The following is a 23,679-nucleotide window of genomic DNA, read 5'->3' on the forward strand; positions in this document are numbered from 1 at the left end:
TCAGTAAAACTTTAATTTTATTCATTGAAATTCCTGGTGTTTGTATACATCCTCTCCATTCTGCTAATGACCTAAGACTAACATCCTCTATAATCCAAATCTCTCACTCCCGTCTCCAGGACTTCTCTTGTGATGCACCAGTGTTCCGGAATGCAGTACTCCAGACAATCCAATTAATTCCCAGTATCCACAGTTTAAAGTGTGCCCTAAAAACACATTTCTTTATACTAGCCTATTACCTCACTAATTTAACAAAGTTTTCCCTATTCTCCCTTCTATGTACTATATCACTTTGCATCTGTACTTGTGGTGACCAGTTCATTCAGTGTTAGTTAAATGCCCTTATTTATTATATTGATGGCTGGATCTTACACAACCAGCACTTTATTTTTACCTCTTGTGTTACCCCTATTTCCTCATAGATTGTAAGCTTGTGAGCAGGGTCCTCACTCTTCTTGGCGTCTGTTGAATTACATGTTACTCTGTGATGTCTTATCTTGCTTGTACAAGTTCCCTCTGAATTGTAAAGTGCTGAGGAATATGTTGGCGCTATAGAAATAAGCTAACACAAAGAAAAAATTCCCTTTATAACAATAATAAAATCGTTAAATATTTTAATGGGTATGCATTAAAAACACGAAACAGAAAAAGAAAAAATAACAAAAAATAATGATAATAATGCAGAAATAAACTGTGTAAGTAGTCAACAGGGAAATAAAGAATAAACATTATTATTATTATATACAAGTCCAATAGGTGGTCCCATTCAGTGATTAACAACCTTCCTTGTATGACTGTGTATGCAGAGAGAGCGGACAATCAGTAGTAGGACCGCCCAAAAAACCTACATTCAACCATGGACTCCATAGATCGGACAGCATGTGCAATGTGACAGGTTCCATTTAATTCATGAACGTGTCAAATGGAAGTATTTGAAGGTAGCATACAAATGTCTCCACTTGGAAACCACCATTAGCTACAGATACCAATTCTTTTTATTCCTTTTAAAAAGTCGTAGCCAATCCATCTTGTAAGACAGTCAAACACACTCCTGTAGTCCAGTGTACCCTATGAAAGCCCTCATGCAATCCTATAGATACAGTATATCACAAAAGAGTACACCCCTCACATTTTTGTAAATACTTTATTATCTTTTCATGGGACAACAATGAAGATATGACACTTTGATACAATGTAAAGCAGTCAGTGTACAGCTTATGGTGTGAACTCTAAATAACTCATCCAGCCATTAATGTCTAAACCACTGGCAACAAAAGTGAGTACTCTCCTAGGTGAAAATGGACAAATTGTGTCAAATGAGCCATTTTCCCTGCCTGGTGTCATGTGACTCATTAGTGTTACAAAGTCTCAGGTGTGAATGGGGAGGAGGTATGGTAAATTTGGTGTTATTGCTCTCGCACTCTCTCATACTGATCACTGGAAGTTCATCATGGCACCTCATGGCAAAGAACTCCCTGAGGATCTGAAAAAAAGAATTGTTGCTATACATAAAGATGGCCTGTGTTACAAGAAGTTTGCAAACACCCTGAAACTCGGCTGCAGTGGTTTAACAAGACAGGTTCCACTCAGAAAAGGCCTCGCCATGGTCGACCAAAGAAGTTGAGTGCACGAGCTCAGCATCATATCCAGAGGTTGTCTATTCAAAATAGACATATGAGTACTGCCAGGCATGGCTGTCATCCCAGAAGAAAGCCTCTTCTAAAGATGATGCACATGAAAGCCAGCAAGCAGTTTGCTGAAGACAAGCAGACTAAGGACATGGCTTACTTGAACCATGTCTGATGAGACCAACATAAACTTATTTGGTTCATGTGGTGTCAATTGTGTGTGGCGGCAACCAGGTGAGGAGTACAAAGACAAGTGTGTCTTGCCCACAGTCAAGCATGGTGGTGGAAGTGTCATGGTTTAGGGCTGCATGAGTGCTGCCGGCTGTGGGGAGCTACAGGTCATTGAGGGAACCATGAATGCCAACATGTACTGTGACATACTGATGCACAGTATGATCCCCTCCCTCCAGAAACTGAGCTGCATAGCAGTATTCCAACATAACGACCGCAAACACACCTCCAAGATGACCACTGTCTTGCTAAAGAAACTGAAGGTAAAGGTGCGGGACTGGCCAAACATGTCTGCAGACCTAAACCCTATTGAGCCGTTGTGGGTCACCCTTAAATGGCAGGTGGAGGAGCGCAAAGTCTCTAATTTCCACCAGCTCCGTGAAGTCATCATGGAGGAGTGGAAGAGGATTCCAGTGGCCACCTGTGATGCTCTAGTGAACTCCATGCCCAAGAGAATTAAGGCAGTGCTTGAAAATAATGGTGACCACACATATTGACACTTTGAGTACAATTTGGCCATTTGCACTTAGGGGTGTACTCACTTTTGTTGCCAGTGGTTTGGACATTAATGGCTAGATGAGTTATTCAGAGGGCACACCAAATGTACACTGTTATACAAGCTGTACACTGACTACTTTACATTGTATTAGTGTCATATCTTCATTGTTGTCTTATGAAAAATACAATAAAATATTTACAAAGATGTGTGTGGGGGGGACGACGACTCAGTTTTGTGATATGTTGAATGTTCACATCCCGACCAAAATTGCTCAAAAACTTTTGGAAAACTGTTCCAATTTATTTCCACGTGAAGACCACTTTCCTGTCCATATTAGGAGGTTGTTTTTTTTAGCTTTTTTTCCTGAAGAGGTTTTGAAACACACCCAGTGGAAAAAAGTGCATATCACTTCTTTGAACTGGATCCTGAAGGAAACCAAGTAAGACACTATCTAATCAAAAAGTGCTACAGGAAAAAAACTCTTGAAAAGCTTGTCTAAATCTTACGGGTATGTGCACGTGGAGGCATTTAGACGCCGGCACAGCCGCCAATTTTTCCAAGGCAAAGCTGCTTCAGAAAAAAGGCAGTGGCCGTCTTCCAGAGATGGCTTTCACTCTATACAGTTATACAGCCGCAGCATTTCAGTGTCAAACATACAGCCAGTGTCTGATACATGGCGCCTGTAGTTCAAGGCAGCATGTGACCCGTCAGGTACCCTTTAATACTGCAAATTATACAATTTACTTATAAACTTAATTGATCAAAGCTCAGCCTAGATCAGTATCATTTGCTCAGTACGTGTGTTATGTCTCACCTGAAGAGGTGGATCCTTGAAGCCCTAGGTTGGGATGTGCAGGGCTTAGGCAGCAAAGACAGGTAGCACTGATGAAGTAGGACCTTCTAGTTGGAACAACAGAGGCAGATGTGGCAAAGCTGGAACAACAGCAATGGATGAAGTCGAGTTGGAGAAACAGCGTAGATACCTTGCAAGTATAGTTGACCCAGAAGTTGAGTTTGCAATGGAAGTTCAATAAGGCAGAGCTGGTTACAGTGCTGTAGCAGAGTTGGCCAGCGATGAGAATCCAGTGCAGTAGACCGGATATTGAAATGGAAATTCATACTAGCAGAGCTTGAACAGCAGTGTAGCAGAGTTGACTTCACAATGAAGAACTGGTGTAGCAGAGCTGGGTTTGTGGTTCAATGTGGCGGAGATCGTTCAGTGATGTAGTAGTGCAAAAACCACAACGTAGCAGAACCATACAATACTGAGATGAGACAGTGCAGGAACAGGTTTGTGTCACCATTTTGTGAGACCCATAACTTTTTTTTTTAATTTTTCCATCAATGGAGTCAAGCAAGAGCTTGTTATTTGCAAGATGAACTGTAATTTTTACTGAAATTAATTTTGGAGGTATGTCGTACATTTTGATAGCTTTTTTTCTTTTTAGGAATAGGGGTGATTGTGCAACCAAAAAATAGTAATTCCAGAGTTTAGTTTTTTTGGTTGTTTAACGTAATTATATATTTTAACATCATAATTATTTTTTTTTCTATTGAAAAAAAGGGGTGATTTAAACTTTACATTTTTTTTTACCAATATTTACTTTATTTTATGAGGAGCTGAACCCATGAGCACCCTGACCAAAATATAGTTATGTCAAGGTGCGCAAAGGGATTAATACCAGTGTATTACTAAAGTGAATAGATTTAGAGTTTAAATCTTTCACATTGTTGGTCTATCCTTAGGAAAGCTATACTTAGCCGGATGTGCTCAGATACGGAGCTGCGCAACCCAACGATATAGTGGCTGTGTATGGCACATCCGCCTCCAAATGATTAGGATACAGTTGATAGACCGGAGAACGCCTCTGAGCACATCCGGCCACTGCTGGCACGGAGAACAGCTAATGTAAAGGTCCACTTTAAATTTCCTGTTCTGGCACTGCACAGAAACACTGAGGCTATGTTCACACATCATGGTTTTTTCAGTGTTTTTTTATGCAGTTTTTTATGCAAATTTTGAGCTGCCTTTTGCAGTACCAGCAAAGTCTATGAGAAACCAGAATTCTCTGTACACACATCATGTTTTTTTTTGTTCAGGATTTTGCATGTTTTTTTGGAAAATACAACATGTCACTTCTCTCAGCGTTTTTTCACCCATAGGAAGTAATGGGTGGTGGAAAAAAATGCACCAAAATTTGTTTCAGCGTTTTTGATGTCAAAATAGAATGGGGTTATTTTTTCACAAAACTTTATGTATATGCATAAAAAGAGTCAAAGGGACAGTGAAAAAAAAAAACGCAGCAAAAAAGCACTAAAACTGCAAGAAAAATCCTGAACAAAATGCCCTTGAAGATCAGGTTTTGCTGCAGAAAATTGACAAAAAAAAAAATCATGATGTGTGAACATAGCCTTACAGATATTTTTTCAGATATTACTGCTGCTCGCAAAGTGTGCTCCTGCGCTGAGATCAGCGGGATTGGCCACTAAAACGTGTTATCTGCAATCCTTAGAATGAAACGTGCAGCTTTGCATATTAGTTAGTATATATGTTTTATATAAAATAGTCACTGCATAATGAATAATATGTATTGCTTTGTTTGAGGGAAAGGAAAGATTCAATTTTCTACTTGTAGTTCTTTGCATTATAAGTGTTTCTGTAATTTACACAACCAGTGCACAGACTAAGTTGTAGAAAACTTCGAGCCTGTTGAAATAGCCAGGTGCTCAGCTACATGTTCTGTCCTTGTACATGGACTGTCCTGTAGAGCACGCTGACCCAAGAACACTATTAATACAAATACCAAAATGCTTATGCAATCAGGGCAGCGATATGATCCAGCAGGTGGGACCCATCACCTGGCAGATATCTGTCTCTATCCAGGTACTAAACAAGTTCATATAGTGCCACGACAACAGCCAAACGCTGCACAAAGCAGGACACCGAGAGGTCTGCTATCACTACAGTCACATAGCAGGCACAGCGGCACTGACCAGCGAGACAATTATAATCATATTAATAGAAACTCAACATTGACATTACAACACCAACGAAGAAAAGATGTAGAATTATGCAAATCACAGGATGGATAGAAATGTTACTGGTATGGAAATGATGAAAAAAAAAATGGAGACAAAATTCTTAAACAGAGATTTATTCAGTATCACGTATAAGCATCACGTGCAGAAATCCCCTGACTTACACGCCTTGGCTGCTAACAGGGAAGTTATTAATGGTTATCTAAGGAATGTTCTGCCACACTGAATGCATATAAATCATCAAGATCCAAAGCTGGCATCTCTTTTTGTAATGGCTGATCAATGACGATGGGAGACAAGTACAGAGATGCTCCAGGCCATGGCAGAAAGTTTAGGCCATGCAGGCTGCTCACAGTAGCACAAGCAACATGCGGCCTGGCATTGTGTTGTAAAAAGGCTCCTGGGACACTTTGGAGAAATGGTTCCACTATTCTTTAATTTTTTTTACTCACTTTTATAGCGCCATTAATTCCACAGCGCTTTCCAGACATAATCATCACTGTCCCCATTGGGGCTCACAATCTACATTCCCTATCTGTATGTCTTTGGAGTGTGGGAGGAAACCCACACAAACACTGGGAGAACATACAAATTCCTTGCAGATGTTGTCCTTGGTGGGATTTAAACCTAAGACCCCAGTGCTGAAAGGCTGCAGTGCTAACCACTGAGCTGCCCACTATTAACTCAATGTGTGACTAAGTGCATTCAGCATGGCAGAACATTCCTCTGACAACCATTAATAACTTCATAGATAACATACCAAAGCATGTAAGTGCAGGGATTTCATACCTAATACTGAATAATCAGGAGGTTTTGAAAATATTGTTTCCATTTGTTTAAAAGGGTTTGTTATCGTGTGAGGGGAGCTATGGGGCCCATTATACTGTGTTGAGGGAGCTGTGGGGACAGCAATTCATCATATGCATATCATTAGTCTTCGATCCTGTGATTTCCAGCATTCCAAAACTTTTCTTTCTTGGTGTTGCAATGTCAATATGGAGGAGTGTATAATATGAAGCTGCCTGATCTCCTCATAATTTAATGCTGCCACTAAAATAGCATGGGCAAGGTTGTAAAACACAGCAGTCATCTAGACGTGTAAAGCTTATTTATTTTACTCACTTATATGGCGCCATTAATTTCGACAGCGCTTTTGGGAAGAAATGTTAGAAATGATCTTTTTAGGCAGGCCTACTTTATTTCTGAAGGGGACTTCTTTCAATTTAAACCCCCCTTCTACATTATTCTCCAGAATCTGATCGGGTCATTTTTCCTTACTCGCACTCAATAGCACTTCATATTTGTACTTCCATAGTGTGAACCATTGTATAAAACCTGTGAGCCCGGTTCGGTCATCCCCTTTACCTAGATTGTAAGCTCTTGTGAGCAGGGCCCTCACTTATTGTTTTAAATTGCCGATTAGTTTGTTACTGTGTAATGAATGTCTGTACATGCACCCTGTGGACTGTAAAGATCATTAATGTAGTGTAGTTTGATAGCGCCCCCTGCTGATATCTGCAGAGCTTACTTACAAGGTCATGCTCCACATACAAACAGATTCACATTTGCATGCCATGATGTTATCAGCAGGGAAACGTCTGAAGAGGAGCAGAGATGGAACATTGGAGCGGGACACATTGTGGGGCCAGTTGGAACCATTTTATTTCGTAAAAAGGAAGCAGATGACCGTTGTATCATGCTATTCTGGCTTTTGAGAAATGTTACAGACAAAATACAAAACAAAATAAACCACAAATTTTCTTCTGTCCGTGAGAAACGAAAGCCCCCCTACACCCACCAAGACTCTCCAGGCTGCAATGATACAGATACCCCAGGAGTCCCCAGGGTGGAATGGTGAATCTGGGAGTATGATCAGAGGGATCAAGGCAATAAATATTGGTAATCCACAAGGAAGAGCACTTTCACAACCTGAACATCTCCCCTGGGTGGAAAGCAGCCCGTCTGAGCTAAAGCTCCACATTCATATGTCAGTACTAGAGTTAATAAAGGAGTATCACTCTAGGAAAGGACATTGTGCATGGTGAAGCAGGCTGACTACAGACAAGCAGCTCTGTACTGGAGGGACTCAATACACTGGCACATGACAACTAAGCCCATATACTAGAAAGTGGGCCTTCCAGCCCCTGCTGCCCATGGATAGAGGACTGACACTGAACAAGGCTTCATCTTACGTTTGGTCCTATAGTAATCTTCAGGATATACAGATAAGTGCCTTCATAAGCGATCTCATCTCGGCAATACATGGAATACAAGCAGCTTAGGAATCTGCAAGTGGCTTCACCCGATTCCAGGATGTCACACTGCAGCAGGCGGACTTTAAAACGAGGCACACATTAAACCAGGGGGCATTGGGCAATGCCCCGACTGCAACAAATGCAAAATCATTAAGGCAACACGGCTACGAGAAGTAAAAATAAAAGAGAACCATTAGCAGAAATTATGGACCAGGAAATGATCATAAGGCGGCCATGAGGTGGAATAAACAGGAGAGAATAAGAAACAGAAAGAAGTCCCTGGAATGAATTCCCAGCCCAAACTGGCTGCCAATTCTGAGGCCAGGCACCTTGACTAAGCTGGCACGATAACATGACCAGATAGGGAGCACTCCCTCCTCCCAGTCATCCTGCAGTATACATAACACAGGGCAAGGCAAACAGTGCCCACACAAGGCAGAAACGGCAATCCCACTTGGCATTTTTAAAGGGGCATGGGTAGGAGCTTGTGGGGGGAAACACCACATGGTACAGAGTTGGGAGACAATCCGGCAGCTTCTCTCAGAGAGTAGGAGGACAGAGGGGTGTTACAGACCCCAAAGGGGGTATTCTCTGGGCAGACCTAGTTCTTCCAATCTTTACTGATGTTCAGGTTCCACTCCCAGGAGAGGTGATTGGTTTTGTCGTCATCAGTGAAAAGAGACTTCATATTGTAACAGGCTCTGGCCAACAAACCCTTGGGAGCTTCCTCGACCGGAGTGAGAAATTCATATTCTTCCGCACGGGGGCCATAACTTCCGACCATGTAGTTTGTCTTGTCCACTAGAAGAAAAAAATAAGCTTTAATTACTGTGGTTGAGGACAGCTCAATGACTACACACAAGTCTAGAACTTGAGCCACAAGCCTACAGTAACCATAGTCTACAGTAAAATGTTCACCAATACCAGTAACACGGTGGATCTGTGCACGGTTCAGTATGTCTGTCTTAGCTCTCTCCTGTGTCAGACAAAACAGGTTTTCAGCCTCTCAATGTAAGCAATGATGGTTTTCATTCACTGACCACAAGCAGAGTACTTGGACAAGGCAAGTAGAACACAAAGAAGAAATACTTATTAGTCATTCACACCCACCCATCCCCAATCTCCCGTGATAAACTTCTGACTAATGTCAACTGCAAAGATCAAGTGTCAGTGCCAGTGCCAGTGTCTTGGCTGCACATAACACGGATCATGGAGTTCTTACCTGTTAAAACGCATACTTAGAGTGAACCTGACAGCTGATACAGAGTGCCCGTGGATCGGGCAGCATATATCAGGCACTGACTGTATGATCTCAGCCAGGTATGTCTGGCTCTGAAACACTGCGGCATTTCAAAGAAAAACATAGTTTGAAAGCTGCTGGGGACTGAACCGATCACAGCTTTCAGTGCTGCTGATCTAGCAGGTCTCTGAATGCTGAGCTCTGTGTAACCCCGCCCCCACCACTGATTGGCAGCTATCTGTATACACTGTGCATAGGCAGAAATCTGCCAATCAGTGGTGGGGGCGGGGTTATACAGAGGAGGAGGACTACATGGCAACAGACAGCTAGCCCTCTAGTGAATCTCCTGCAAATAAAACAGTGATTTTATTGAAACTACAATAATCAGCATAGTAAGTGATACATTACTGGAATCAGGCTCTCAGCCTCTACATTATGCTGCTCTCAAATTCAATAGCAAAAAAACTGCTGACAGATTCCCTTTAAAGGTTACCTATCACAAAGAAAATGCAGTCCGATCTGCAGGCACCATGTTATAGAGAAGGGCGAGCAAAGTAGATTGATATATAGTTTTAATAGCACATATAATCCCTTAAGGCCAAAAACAGGGATTAACTGGAGACACGACACAATTGAAAGTAAAAAGGCATATTTTTATTATTAAATTCATTAAAATTATTTTGTACTCACACACATATATATTAAAAATTAAGCAGGAAAATATTATTATCAGCAAAGCAGGGACAGATATGTGGGTCTCAAACCAAAGGCTAACTATATAAGCTAGGCAGACTAGAGACATATATTCAAAGATATTGTAAGATATTATTCTACAGCCCAAATGATGGACCAGTATGTATAAAGTGCTAGTACTCAGTATATATGTGGATCTCAAGTCAAAGGCTAATTATATAAAACAGGCAGACTAAAAATATATATTCAGAGATATTGTAAGATATTATTCTACAGCCCAAAGTAATGGACCAGTATACATAAAGTGCTAGTGCTCAGTATTATTCATCAAAACTTACAGTATTGCACATAAAGTTACCACATATGCCTGCTGACTAGTCAATATGAATAGAACTACCTATTGGTATAGTCCACCCTCTTTGTAAATATACTGCCAACATTAAGGTCCTAAGGCCCAAACGCCCCCTGGAAGAAGCGTGGCGAAACGGCGTCGTCGGGGTGCAGCAGCAGGAACTGTGGGCTACATTTTCTCTCTCCACTTGGCGATAGGTAATGTCCCCTTGCTTTCTATGCCTTACTGTGGTCCCGGTGTTTTGCCGTTTTTGAATCCACATGATTGTGGGCTTTCTATCAATTAGGACCTTAATGTTGGCAGTATATTTACAAAGAGGGTGGACTATACCAATAGGTAGTTCTATTCATATTGACTGGTCAGCAGGCATATGTGGTAACTTTATGTGCAATACTGTAAGTTTTGATGAATAATACTGAGCACTAGCACTTTATGTATACTGGTCCATTACTTTGGGCTGTAGAATAATATCTTACAATATCTCTGAATATATATTTTTAGTCTGCCTGTTTTATATAATTAGCCTTTGACTTGAGATCCACATATATACTGAGTACTAGCACTTTATACATACTGGTCCATCATTTGGGCTGTAGAATAATATCTTACAATATCTTTGAATATATGTCTCTAGTCTGCCTAGCTTATATAGTTAGCCTTTGGTTTGAGACCCACATATCTGTCCCTGCTTTGCTGATAATATTTTCCTGCTTAATTTTTAATATATATGTGTGTGAGTACAAAATAATTTTAATGAATTTAATAATAAAAATATGCCTTTTTACTTTCAATTGTGTCGTGTCTCCAGTTAATCCCTGTTTTTGGCCTTAAGGGATTATGTGTGTTATTATATGAATTGTTTGGAGTGACTATATTCATTTTGTGACAGATGTTGGTTGATATATAGTTTTGTGAGAAAAGATTCAGTATAACCTGTGTTTCCATCATTTAATCCTCTGCTCTTACTGGGATTTTGGTCCCAATAAGTGACTGACAGCTATCTCTATATACAAGAGCAGCTGTCAGTCACTGATAGGACCGCCCACTGGACCCAAAATCCCAGACAGAGCAGAGGATTAAATCATGGGTTATACTGAATCTTTTCTTATAAAGCTACATATCAACCTACTCACCTCTTCTCTTCCTAGCCTATATCATCATGCCTGCAGATTGGACCGCATCTTCCTGGTGACAGGTTCTCTTTAGCTTCTGAGGGAAGATCAGACCGCCCTTATGCACGTTAGATTGTCTCCGAAATCAGACGATATGTCTGACCACATCATATGAAGTGAGCAAGTAGATAGCAGAAGTAGAATGGACATAGATGAACTCTGCATTAGCAGACACTTACGTCTTACACCTTTCCTGTATGTCTGCTGCTGATATTTCAGTCCGGACACTATCTCCTTGTTAACCTGTAACCGAAAAAAAACAACAAAAGTTTAAAGTATATGACGGCTGACATCTCCGGAATCTCGCAACACAGCATTCAGAATCCTCACCTTAAAACTGATTTTGATTCTGTACTCGACACCTTCTTTAAGGGTGAACGATTCCTTCTTAAACTTCTCAAGGTCTCCTGATGTGTAAAGAAAATAATTTAAAAAAGTCACACCCTGGCGTGTGATGAAGCCATGAGTATGCTCACTGACTGTCCGATTCAGCACGGCTCACATACCTGTTAGATCCAACTGCAGAGGGCCAGGAGCATCTGCACAGACCAAGGTCAGTTTGGTGACGACAACGTTTGGAGCGCTGTGATCTAACAGGAAAGAAAAAACTATATTATTAGGAGTTCTTACATTGAGCCCTGTGCAAGGCCTGCAATCATTCATTAGTCCCCTCAAGCTAACTTCCCACTCTCTCATACAAGATAGGAAGACGGAGGAGTCTTACGTGTGCACAGGGAGAACAGGTATACAGTACAAACTTCCTGCAGATAATAATTTGCACAGCACTCTGGTTAGTTTTGTCATAAAGAAAATATATTAGCAGGTTTTTGCTGCTGTGTCACTTAATAGGCTGCTTGCTGTAGCTTTGATAAAACACTTATCTGCCACAGCTATGCTAGTTCTCTCCATGATGAGCTCCTGCTATGTAGTCCTCCATATTCATGAGTTCTGGCTACACACGATCCCCACCATTGATTGGCAGCTTTCTGCCTATGCACAGTAAAAACTGTCAATATACTGCATAAGTATGGCTTAGCATATCTTATTGAGAAGAGTAACAGAGCTGCAACAGATAAAACATCAAAACTACAGAAAAGATCCCATTGAGTGATCCATGCTGGAATCAGGGGCTCTGTACTCTGATTGGGAAGAGTAAAGCTGGAGACAGATTACCCTTATAAGTGCCCGGACTTACCCAATGTGCTGGGAACAGGGCCCAGCAGAGCCTCCTTGTACTTCCGCAGGCTCTCATCATCCTGATCCAGAGCTTGTATCTCCTGAATAGTTTTCTGTGCTGGAGGCTTGTAGTTCACAGAATGTTCATCCTCCTCGTTCTCTGCTGCAATCTGTGCAAGTTGCTCTGAAGTGGGTTCGTGCTCAGCCATGTTTCAGAGAGGGCACCCTTTATTACGGAGGCGAGGTGGGGAAAAAAATAAACTGTTAACTTTACAGCCCTGAACAAATGTCAATAGTGATTATTGCTAAATGGGTTTGCCATGTTTTTGTGCATGTATGGTAAAGATGAATACTGCCGGAACAGAGGCCACACAGGGACCACACTTGCTCTATTGGCTTCACTAAAGTGCATGGCTCTGTCAGAAGTTTCCTTCGGAATCCCTTTTTTCAGGGATTTCAACAGAGCGGACAATACTAGCATTAGTGTGCAGCTAGCCCTACTAATTCTGAATGTAATCAGTGTCCTAATTCACTGACAGCAAGCAAACAAATGGAAAACGGTGAAGAACGCTTGTAGAAGCGTTCATTCATATAGCGATTAACAATCAACCTACAACTGGAAAACCCACTTAATATCGAGCCAAAAGATAAATGTGAAGAATTGGGAGTGGTACATTTACTAAGCAAAAGAATCTGGCTAGCAAATATACTCACAAGATATCCATTTTGTGAAGACAACTGGCACATGACACTGGTGTTGTAGAGTATGCCAGCCAATAGATGGAGTAGGGAGAAAACTGATGAACTTGCAGTTTTTGCCCATACAGTCCAAAGCTGTCTAAATTTACGACATCAATGACAAACCTGCCCCAATATTCTACATTACTGCTCTATGAATAAAAGCCGAACGTTTGAGGGGGGGGGGGGGATCTGGCCCTACAGTGGTCACAGACCTGAATCAGGCCCGCTATAAGGAAAGGGCGAGGTGTTCTGGTACAGTTTCCCATTCAGGAACCCCCATATTCATTAGATACAAGCACCAGGCACTGCGATACGGCAGCAGACAATGAGCCGGCCCCAGTAGTGTATATGACTGCAGCAATGTCACAGGATTTCCTCTGAAAGAGGAAGCATCATACAATGCTCCCTGGCAGCGTTCCTCCCCCGCCCTGCGTGCACCCGTGTGGGTATAGAAGTGACTGACGAAAAAATGGAGACAGACAGGGCATCTGCATAGCACTGGGCAGCAGCTCTATTCAGGATGAATGGACAGACAGAAGCCCCCCCACCCGATGTGCAGCACCACCATGCTGTTCATCCACATTAACTATTTACTGCCATCATAGACATGACTGCCTCACATTTAGTGCAGTTCAATAATGTTCTATTGTTTGTGAACACAAACTGACAAGGTGGCACTGCTGCCAGGAGGCGCCTGCCGTGCACTGTGGCAACCTAGCTCTTATGATTATACAATCTTTGGTCGTATTTTACAGTCTGGTTGCTAGGGATTCTCTGCCTAACAACCACAGCATTTATTTCCTAGCAACCAGTCTGCATCAGATTACTCATATATTCAGCACTGGGGCACTAAAGTCCAGGTACAGAAAAGGCAGATGCGGTCCAGAGCCGTTCTGGTGTCTCTCAGAGGTCACAAGACATCGCTATGTCACCTGACCACTGCAGCCAATCAGTGGCCGCAGCCTTTACTATTGCATCAGATTAGACTTCAGCTCTGAAGCTTTACTGTAAAATCTGCAACTGATCAATGTTAAAAATAACAATGCAAAATCATTAAGGAGGTAAAGATATGGCTTTTTTTAATTATGGGCAATTTAGCTGGTTGTCAACCCATTTAATTAGACTGCTGTAAAGATGAGGTGCCTCTGTATACCGCTATGCACAAATGATATTCCTTATCTTGCCCGTTTCATTTTACGAGACATAACAAACCTTTGCACCATCTCTGGATTATTTTCTATCAACATTCGGAAGCAAAATGCCTCCAGTCCGTGTACCATAAAAATAGCCCTGAAGACGACAGATGAGCAGCCACTGGGTGGGACCGTCACATAACTGCACATCTAGGACACCTTGTACCTGAGGTCAGTGGGGGCCAAAAGTCAGATCTCCACCAGTCTAGAGTGTATTATTCTAGAAGACATGTGAGGAAGGTTTAGGGCTGGACAATCCCTAGAAGAACAAGAAATCATGTCCCCTAGAGCTGGAGGGTAACCCCAACACAGCTGCTCACTCTTCTGGTCACTGCAGCGAAAATTGTACAAGCAAGCACGAATATCAGGCAGCACCCTAATCACCCAGGGCGCAGCCAGCTCGCGGATCACCCGGGGCGCAGCCAGCTCGCGGATCACCCGGGGCGCAGCCAGCTCGCGGATCACACGGGGCGCAGCCAGCTCGCGGATCACACGGGGCGCAGCCAGCTCGCGGATCACACGGGGCGCAGCCAGCTCGCGGATCACACGGGGCGCAGCCAGCTCGCGGATCACACGGGGCGCAGCCAGCTCGCAGATGACCCGGGGCGCAGCCAGCTCGAGGATGACCCGAGAGTCTGCAGCAGTATTCACAGGCTTCAGAAATCTGTCATTAATTCTTGCTGGCACTTTATTGTGCTGAGGAAGCCTACCTGTATAATGAGCTAAGGCACTAACCACTGACTGCAAGGACAGCCAGCAGTAATGAGAATTCAGCTCTGGGCTATATTACATGGTGTATCCGTATATACTGCAGGGTCTATCCGTATGTAGGGGGTGCGTATACGCTACAGGGTCTATCCGGATGTAGGGGGTGTGTATACGCTACAGGGTCTATCCGGATGTAGGGGGTGTGTATACGCTACAGGGTCTATCCGGATGTAGGGGGTGTGTATAAGCTACAGGGTCTATCCGTATGTAGGGGGTGTGTATAAGCTACAGGGTCTATCTGCATACAGGGGGTATTTGTATAGAGGGGATATACACTACAGGGCGTATCCAATGATTGGTATTAGACCACGGCCCCACTATCAGTATTTGGTCAGTATTCGGTCAGTATTTTTTCTCAGGAGTGGGAGCCAAGACCAGGTGAGGAACAATCAGAGAAAAGGTATAATAGAGACAAGTCACCAATTCTGCATTTATCACCCACTCCTGGTTTTGTCTCCCACTCCTGAGAAAAAATACTGACCAAATACTGATAGTGGGGCCGTGGGCTTAGAGCGGTAACTCGGGCGCAGGTTGCCTATAGTGAGCAGTGTCCTGTCGGCACACGTCATGTGGGAGAGCGCGGAGCCTGCCTCCAGTGCAGGGATATGAGACACTACATCATCACGGCTCAGGGAGCTCTGTCAGCTGTCACCGCAGCACTGAGCAGCCGCACCCGTGTGAACAGAACACTTACCGCTGCCGGTTCGGTTCCCCGCTCTTACAACTCCCACCCTCAGGAATGGCGAATGATGGCCGGTTACGCCCCGCCGTGCGCTCTCCTCTTCCTTTCCGGAAGTGCGTCATTTCCGCCCGGTGTAGCCATGTTGGTGCACCCGAGCTGCCAGCCTCGATGCAAGTACTGGAGGGTGAGGTCAGTGCAGCACAGTGTGCCGTGACCGTAAAGCGAGCCTTAGTGTGAGTGCGGTGCTCTGTACCCTGCAGAGGCCGGGGCCACAGTGCTGCCGCTGCCATATAGTGCTGGGTGGGGGAGAATGGGCAGGTGATGGGGAAACATAGCTCCAGTGCTTAGTGGTCTGCAGCTGTAGGGAAACTACAACTCCCATGCTGCGGCGGTAAATGCATGATAGGCGTAGATGTGTGTCATGCTCCTGCCAGCTTAGTCCAGTCCTGGCACCTTGTATCGCTGGGTTACATGGACTGCACTGCAGCTCTTTCCATCCCTCAATGTGTGGTATCCGGTAATCTGCTGGTAGTCACGTGACATACGAGTTTATCTGATCACATGTATGGGGGAGAGTGATTGTATTAGTGATCGTCCTCATTTACCAGCTGGCCTGTGTAAACTGACTGGTAAATGCCAAACTGAACAACTTGCCTGCCATACACCGGCAATCCCCGCATGTTTTGTGGCTAACAGCCGTGAAATGTGGGCATGTGAACATCTCACCTGAGCGCCCTAGGTAAACGCGAGTAACAAGCACATGCGCTCATCACTAGTGTTGAGCGATACCTTCCGATATCAGGAAATATCGTATCGGATTGGATCGGGCCGATACCCAAAAAGTATCGGATATCGCCGATTCCGATACCGGAAACCAATGCAAGTCAATGGGACACAAATATCGGAATGAAAATAAACCCTTTCTTTCCTTGTAGGTTAATTCTACATGAAGTAAAACAACTAAGAATAATGTAGAATGACATGAAAAGCCGGCAATTCATCAGCGGCATACACCGGTACCCGACAATTTACAACAGAAAGAATAGAGCTTCACACATAGATTAGATAGATAGAAACATGTCAGTCACATATATATGAAGTACAGTGACAGTGTTGCTTACTGTACTTGTCATTTAGTGTAAAGGATTTATTAAAAAAAATATTAGTGTTTTCGTGCACCGTCTCTTTAAAAAAGCCGGCCGGCAATTCAGCAGCGGTACCCGACAATTTATAACAGACAGAATAGAGCTTCACACATAGATTAGATAGATAGAAACATGTCAGTCACATATATATGAAGTACAGTGACAGTGTTGCTTACAGAACTTGTCATTTAGTGTAAAGGATTTATTTAAAAAAATAATAGTGTTTTCATGCACTGTCTCTTTAAAAAAGCCGGCCGGCAATTCAGCATCTGTACCCGACAATTTATAACAGACAGAATAGAGCTTCACACATAGATTAGATAGATAGAAACATGTCAGTCACATATATAAGAAGTACAGTGACAGTGTTGCTTACAGAACTTGTCATTTAGTGTAAAGGATTTATTTAAAAAAATAATAGTGTTTTCATGCACCGTCTCTTTAAGAAAGCCGGCCGGCAATTCAGCATCTGTACCCGACAATTTAGAATAGAAGGAATAGAGAATCACACATAGATTAGATAGATAGAAACATGTCAGTCACATATATATGAAGTACAGTGACAGTGTTGATTACTGTACTTGTCATTTAGTGTTAAAATAAAGGATTTATTTAAAAAAAAATTGGCGTGGGGTTCCCCTTAATTTTAGGCTCTAGCGGAGGTTAAGCAGACGGCTGGGGCAGATGTTTGAAGCCTGGGAAGGGGGTAATACCCACGGAGCTTCCCAGGCTACTAATATCAGCCCCCAGCTGAATACCTAGCCTTTACTAGCTATTAAAATGGGGGACCCCCCCAAAAAAATGACGTGGGGTCCCCCCTAATTTAATAGCTAGCACAGGCTAGGCAGACAGCTGGGGGCTGATATTAATAGCCCAGGAAGGGTGCCATGAATATTGGCCCCCTCCCAGGCTAGAAACACCAGCCGTCAGCCGCCCCAGAAATGGCGCATCCATAGGATGCGCCAATTCTGGCACTTAGCCTCGCTCTTCCACGCTGCCCTGGTGCGGTGGCAGGGGGTAATAGGGTTGGGGTTGATGTCAGCTTATAATGCCAGCTGACATCAAGCCCAGGTTAGTAATGGAGAGGCGTCTATAAGACACCCCCATTACTAACCCCATAGTCAAAGTTAAAAGAAAACACAAACACCCAGAGTAAAGTCCTTTAATTGAAATAAAGACACAATTCTTTATTGTTCTAAATTAAACCATACTTACCATCACGCCCATTCCAGCTGAAGCCAACGATCTCCTGCAATAAAAGAAAAATAATAAAGCAACCTCATCCTTACCTTTCGATGGTTCCCAGGACAGCTCCAGCTCTGCTACATCGAGATGACAGGCTGGACCGCAGCAGAAAGCTGCCATCCAGCCTGTCATCCCGCAGACACTGAGAAGCGCAGGCATGCTTGCGCTCCTCAGTGTCTCTCTGTGACGTCATCCAGATGAGCCGAGTTCATGTCCAATGAACTCAGCTCACCTCATGCACGTCACTGACAGCGTGGGAAAATTCTCCTGCACTCAGCGCTTCAGCGTGAGAATTCTCCCACGCTGTCAGTGACATACATGAGGTGAGGTCATGTCCAATGAACTCAGCTCACCTCATGCACGTCACTGACAGCGTGGGAAAATTCTCACGCTGAAGTGCTGAGTGCAGGAGAATTTTCCCACGCTGTCAGTGACGTACATGAAGTGAGCGGAGTTCATTGGACATGACCTCGGCTCATCTGGATGCCGTCACAGCCAGACACTGAGGAGTGGAAGTATGCCTGCGCTTCTCAGTGTCTGCGGGATGACAGGATGGATGGCAGCGTTCTGCTGCGGTCCAGCCTGTCATCTCGATGTAGCAGAGCTGAAGCTGTCGTGGGAGCCATGGAAAGGTAAGGATGAGGTTGCTTTATTATTTTACTTTTATTGCAGGAGATCGTTGGCTTCAGCTGGAATGGGCGTGGTGGTAAGTATGGTTTAATTTAGAACAATAAAGAATTGTGTGTTTATTTCAATTAAAGGACTTTTTTCTGGGTGTTGTGTTTTTTTAAATACTTTACTAGAAATTCATGGTGGTCATGTCTAATATTGGCGTGACCCCATGAATTTTGGGCTTAGGGCCAGCTGATAATGCCAAGCTGGCCTTAACCCCTTTATTACCCAGTGAGCCACCGCACCAGGGCCCTGGATGAGTTGGGTACAGCGCCAGAAGATGGCGCTTCTATGAACGCGCCATTTTCTGGGGCGGCTGCGGACTGCAATTTGCAGCGGGGGTGGCCCAGAAAGCTTGGGTCTCCCTGCGCTGCGGATTCCAGCCCCCAGCTGCCTAGTTGTATCTGGCTGGGCACAAAAATAGGGCGAAGCCCCACGCATTTTTTTTTTAAATTATTTCATGAAATTCATGGAATAATTAAGAAAAAAAGGGCTTCCCTATATTGTTGTGTCCAACCAGGTACAAATAGGCAGCTGGTGGTTGGGGGCAGCCCATTCCTGCCTGCTGTACCTGGCTGGACACAAATATAGTGCGAAGCCCCACGTCAATTTTTTTTTAATTATTTCATGAAATAATTTTTTTAAAAAAGGGCTTCCCTATATTGTTGTGTCTGGCCAGGTACAAATAGGCAGCTGGTGGTTGGGGGCAGCCTGTTCCTGCCTGCTGTACCTGGCTGGACACAAATATAGGGCGAAGCCCCACGTCAATTTTTTTTAAAATAAGTCCTTTATTTTAACACTAAATGACATTTGAGGAGTTAATAAAGATGCAGTCCCTAAATTATTATTTATTTTTTAATTAATTTTTCCCAAAACTTTTGACGTGGGCTTCGCCATATTTTTGTATGCCAGCCAGGTACAGCATCCAGCTTCTATGAACGCGCCATTTTCCGGGGTGGCTGCGCACTGCAATTTTCAGCGGGGGGAGGGGGGGGGCAGAAAGCTTGGGCCTCCCTGCGCTGCAGATTCCATCCCCCAGCTGCCTAGTTGTACCTGGCTGGACACAAAAATAGGGAGAAGCTTCACGTATTTTTTTTTTTAAATTATTTCATGAAATTCATGAAATAATTAAGAAAAAAAGGGCTTCCCTATATTGTTGTGTCCAACCAGGTACAAATAGGCAGCTGGTGGTTGGGGGCAGCCCGTTCCTGCCTGCTGTACCTGGCTGGACACAAATATAGTGCGAAGCCCCACGTCAATTTTTTTTAAATCATTTCAGGAAATTCATGAAATAATTTAAAAAAATTGATGTGGGGCTTCGCCCTATATTTGTGTCCAGTCAGGTACAGCAGGCAGGAACGGGCTGCCCCCAACCACCAGCAGCCTATTTGTACCTAGCCGGACACAACAATATAGGGAAGCCCTTTTTTTCTGAATTATTCCATGAATTTCATGAATTTAAAAAAAAAAAAACGTGGAGCTTCGCCCTATTTTTGTGTCCAGCCAGGTACAACTAGGCAGCTGGGGGCTGGAATCTGCAGCGCAGGGAGGCCCAAGCTTTCTGGGCCCCACCCGCTGCAAATTGCAGTCCGCAGCCGCCCCGGAAAATGGCGCGTTCATAGAAGCGCCATCTTCTGGCGCTGTACCCAACTCATCCAGGGCCCTGATGCGGTGGCTCACTGGGTAATAAAGGGGTTAAGGCCAGCTTGGCATTATCAGCTGGCCCTAAGCCCGAAATTCATGGGGTCACGCCAATATTAGACATGACCACCATGAATTTCTAGTAAAGTATTTAAAAAAAACACAAACACCCAGAAAAAAGTCCTTTAATTGAAATAAACACACAATTCTTTATTGTTCTAAATTAAACCATACTTACCATCACGCCCATTCCAGCTGAAGCCAACGATCTCCTGCAATAAAAGAAAAATAATAAAGCAACCTCATCCTTACCTTTCCATGGCTCCCACGACGGCTCCAGCTCTGCTACATCGAGATGACAGGCTGGACCGCAGCAGAACGCTGCCATCCAGCCTGTCATCCCGCAGACACTGAGAAGCGCAGGCATACTTCCACTCCTCAGTGTCTGGCTGTGACGGCATCCAGATGAGCCGACAATGAACTCGGCTCACCTCATGTACGTCACTGACAGCGTGGGAGAATTCTCCTGCACTCAGCGCTTCAGCGTGAGAATTTTCCCACGCTGTCAGTGACGTGCATGAGGTGAGGTCATGTCCCATGAACTCGGCGCACCTCATGCACGTCACTGACAGCGTGGGAGAATTCTCACGCTGAAGCGCTGAGTGCAGGAGAATTTTCCCACGCTGTCAGTGACGTGCATGAGGTGAGCTGAGTTCATTGGACATGACCTCGGCTCATCTGGATGACGTCACAGAAAGACACTGAGGAGCGCAAGCATGCCTGCGCTTCTCAGTGTCCGCGGGATGACAGGCTGGATGGCAGCGTTCTGCTGCGGTCCAGCCTGTCATCTCGATGTAGCAGAGCTGAAGCTGTCCTGGGAACCATGGAAAGGTAAGGATGAGGTTGCTTTATTATTTTACTTTTATTGCAGGAGATCGTTGGCTTCAGCTGGAATGGGTGTGGCGGTAAGTATGGTTTAATTTAGAACAATAAAGAATTGTGTCTTTATTTCAATTAAAGGACTTTTTTCTGGGTGTTTGTGTTTTTTTTAAATACTTTACTAGAAATTCATGGCGGTCATGTCTAATATTGGCGTGACCCCATGAATTTCGGGCTTAGGGCCAGCTGATAATGCCAAGCTGGCCTTAACCCCTTTATTACCCAGTGAGCCACCGCACCAGGGCCCTGGATGAGTTGGGTACAGCGCCAGAAGATGGCGCTTCTATGAACGCGCCATTTTCCGGGGCGGCTGCGGACTGCAATTTGCAGCGGGTGGGACCCAGAAAGCTTGGGTCTCCCTGCGCTGCAGATTCCAGCCCCCAGCTGCCTAGTTGTACCTGGCTGGACACAAAAATAGGGCGAAGCGCCACACATTTTTTTTTTTAATTATTTCATGAAATTCATGGAATAATTAAGAAAAAAAGGGCTTCCCTATATTGTTGTGTCCGGCTAGGTACAAATAGGCAGCTGGTGGTTGGGGGCAGCCCGTTCCTGCCTGCTGTACCTGGCTGGACACAATTATAGGGCGAAGCCCCACATAATTTTTTTTTAATTATTTCATGAATTTCCTGAAATAATTAAAAAAAAATTGACGTGGGGCTTCACACTATATTTGTGTCCAGCCAGGTACAGCAGGCAGGAACAGGCTGCCCCCAACCACCAGCTGCCTATTTGTACCTAGCCGGACACAACAATATAGGGAAGCCCTTTTTTTCTTAATTATTCCATGAATTTCATGAAATAATTAAAAAAAAAAAAAACGTGGAGCTTCTCCCTATTTTTGTGTCCAGCCAGGTACAACTAGGCAGCTGGGGGATGGAATCTGCAGCGCAGGGAGGCCCAAGCTTTTTGCCCTCCCCCCCCCCCCCCGCTGAAAATTGCAGTCCGCGGCCGCCCCGGAAAATGGCGCGTTCATAGAAGCTGGATGCTGTACCTGGCTGGCATACAAAAATATGGCGAAGCCCACGTCAAAAGTTTTGGGAAAAATTTATTAAAAAATAAATAATAATTTAGGGACTGCATCTTTATTAAGTCCTCAAATGTCATTTAGTGTTAAAATAAAGGATTTATTTAAAAAAAAAATGGCGTGGGATCCCCCATAATTTTAGTCTCTAGCGGAGGTTAAGCAGACGGCTGGGGCAGATGTTTGAAGCCTGGGAAGGGGGTAAAACCCACGGAGCTTCCCAGGCTACTAATATCAGCCCCCAGCTGAATACCTAGCCTTTACTAGCTATTAAAATGGGGGACCCCCCAAAAAAAAATGACGTGGGGTCCCCTCTATTTTAATAGCTAGCAAAGGCTAGGCAGACAGCTGGGGGCTGATATTAATAGCTCAGGAAGGGTGCCATGAATATTGGCCCCCTCCCAGGCTAGAAACACCAGCCGTCAGCCGCCCCAGAAATGGCGCATCCATAGGATGCGCCAATTCTGGCACTTAGCCTCGCTCTTCCACGCTGCCCTGGTGCGGTGGCAGGGGGTAATAGTGGTGGGGTTCATGTCAGCGCCAGCTGCCATGAAGCCCAGGTTAGTAATGATGGCCGTCTATATGACACCCCCATTACTAACCTACAAAGTGTTAAAAAGAAAAAACACACTACACCCAGAAAAAAATAATTTATTTGAAATAAAACACCATTTTATTTAATTCTTAGTTTACTAAAAAAAAAATAGTTACCTGTCCACGTTCCTGCGCTGATCTCCCATGCACAGCTGTCACATCTGGAGATGGTGACAGCTGTGCATGGCTGCTGTAAGCTCACGCTGCCGGGAACACGTCCGCTCCCGGCAGCGGGAGCCACTGACTGAGGTCACCGGAGTGCATTCAGGCAGCGCAGCTCCGGAGACCTCCTTTACGGCAGTGCTGTACCGTGGGAATTTCTCACGATACAGCAGTGCCGTAAAGGAGCTAACCGGAGCAGCGCTGCCTGAACTCCGGTGAACCCTTACGGCCCCGTCATTCTAGCGGCGGCAGCGGTTCAGAGCGGTCACATTCTATGTGGCTGCTCTGAACTGGAGATCTTCGTGGGACACTCGTGGACTACTACGGAGGGGTAAGGATAAGGTTGTGGTTTATTATTTTATATTTTATTACAGGAGATCGATGGCTTCGGGGAATTAGGTGTCTTGGTGAGTATAGGTGTAGTTTTTTATTTTTTACTTTATTTTAGGTGGCGATCGGCGGGGACAGGTAATGTATGAACTAATTTCTTTTAGGTAACCACTGGCCACCAATGACATGTATTTAACATTTATTGGGGACACAGTAGGGCAATTTAAATAGCAGGATCAGGCTGATGGGAACTATTGC

General features: G+C 44.2%; 1 protein-coding gene across 1 annotated transcript; it reads right to left on the reverse strand.

Annotated features, from left to right (window-relative positions):
* Positions 1-597: 597 nt before the first annotated feature.
* Positions 598-15,830, reverse strand: ARHGDIA (Rho GDP dissociation inhibitor alpha). The gene is made up of 6 exons (XM_073684208.1): positions 15,682-15,830; positions 12,305-12,511; positions 11,616-11,699; positions 11,440-11,516; positions 11,289-11,352; positions 598-8,453 (listed from the first exon to the last, which is right to left on the reverse strand). Exons 2-6 carry the CDS (start codon positions 12,492-12,494, stop codon positions 8,254-8,256), a joined length of 615 nt encoding a protein of 204 aa, XP_073540309.1. The 5' UTR covers positions 12,495-12,511; positions 15,682-15,830; the 3' UTR covers positions 598-8,253.
* Between the last annotated feature and the right edge of the window lie 7,849 nt (positions 15,831-23,679).

Source organism: Phyllobates terribilis, unplaced genomic scaffold (assembly GCF_046119375.1).
Source record: "Phyllobates terribilis strain yellow unplaced genomic scaffold, ASM4611937v1 Scaffold_5__5_contigs__length_657084704, whole genome shotgun sequence".
Classification (NCBI taxonomy): domain Eukaryota; kingdom Metazoa; phylum Chordata; class Amphibia; order Anura; family Dendrobatidae; genus Phyllobates; species Phyllobates terribilis.

What these genes read in the sequence shown, in the direction of transcription:
- ARHGDIA (XM_073684208.1), bottom strand. Translation starts at nt 12,494, where the DNA reads ATGGCTGAGCACGAACCCACTTCAGAGCAACTTGCACAGATTGCAGCA. An exon ending in CCCTGTTCCCAGCACATTGG is followed by an intron (nt 11,700 to 12,304) that starts GTAAGTCCGGGC and finishes CTTTCCTGTTAG; the next exon opens with ATCACAGCGCTCCAAACGTT. An exon ending in GAATCAAAATCAGTTTTAAG is followed by an intron (nt 11,353 to 11,439) that starts GTGAGGATTCTG and finishes TTTCGGTTACAG; the next exon opens with GTTAACAAGGAGATAGTGTC.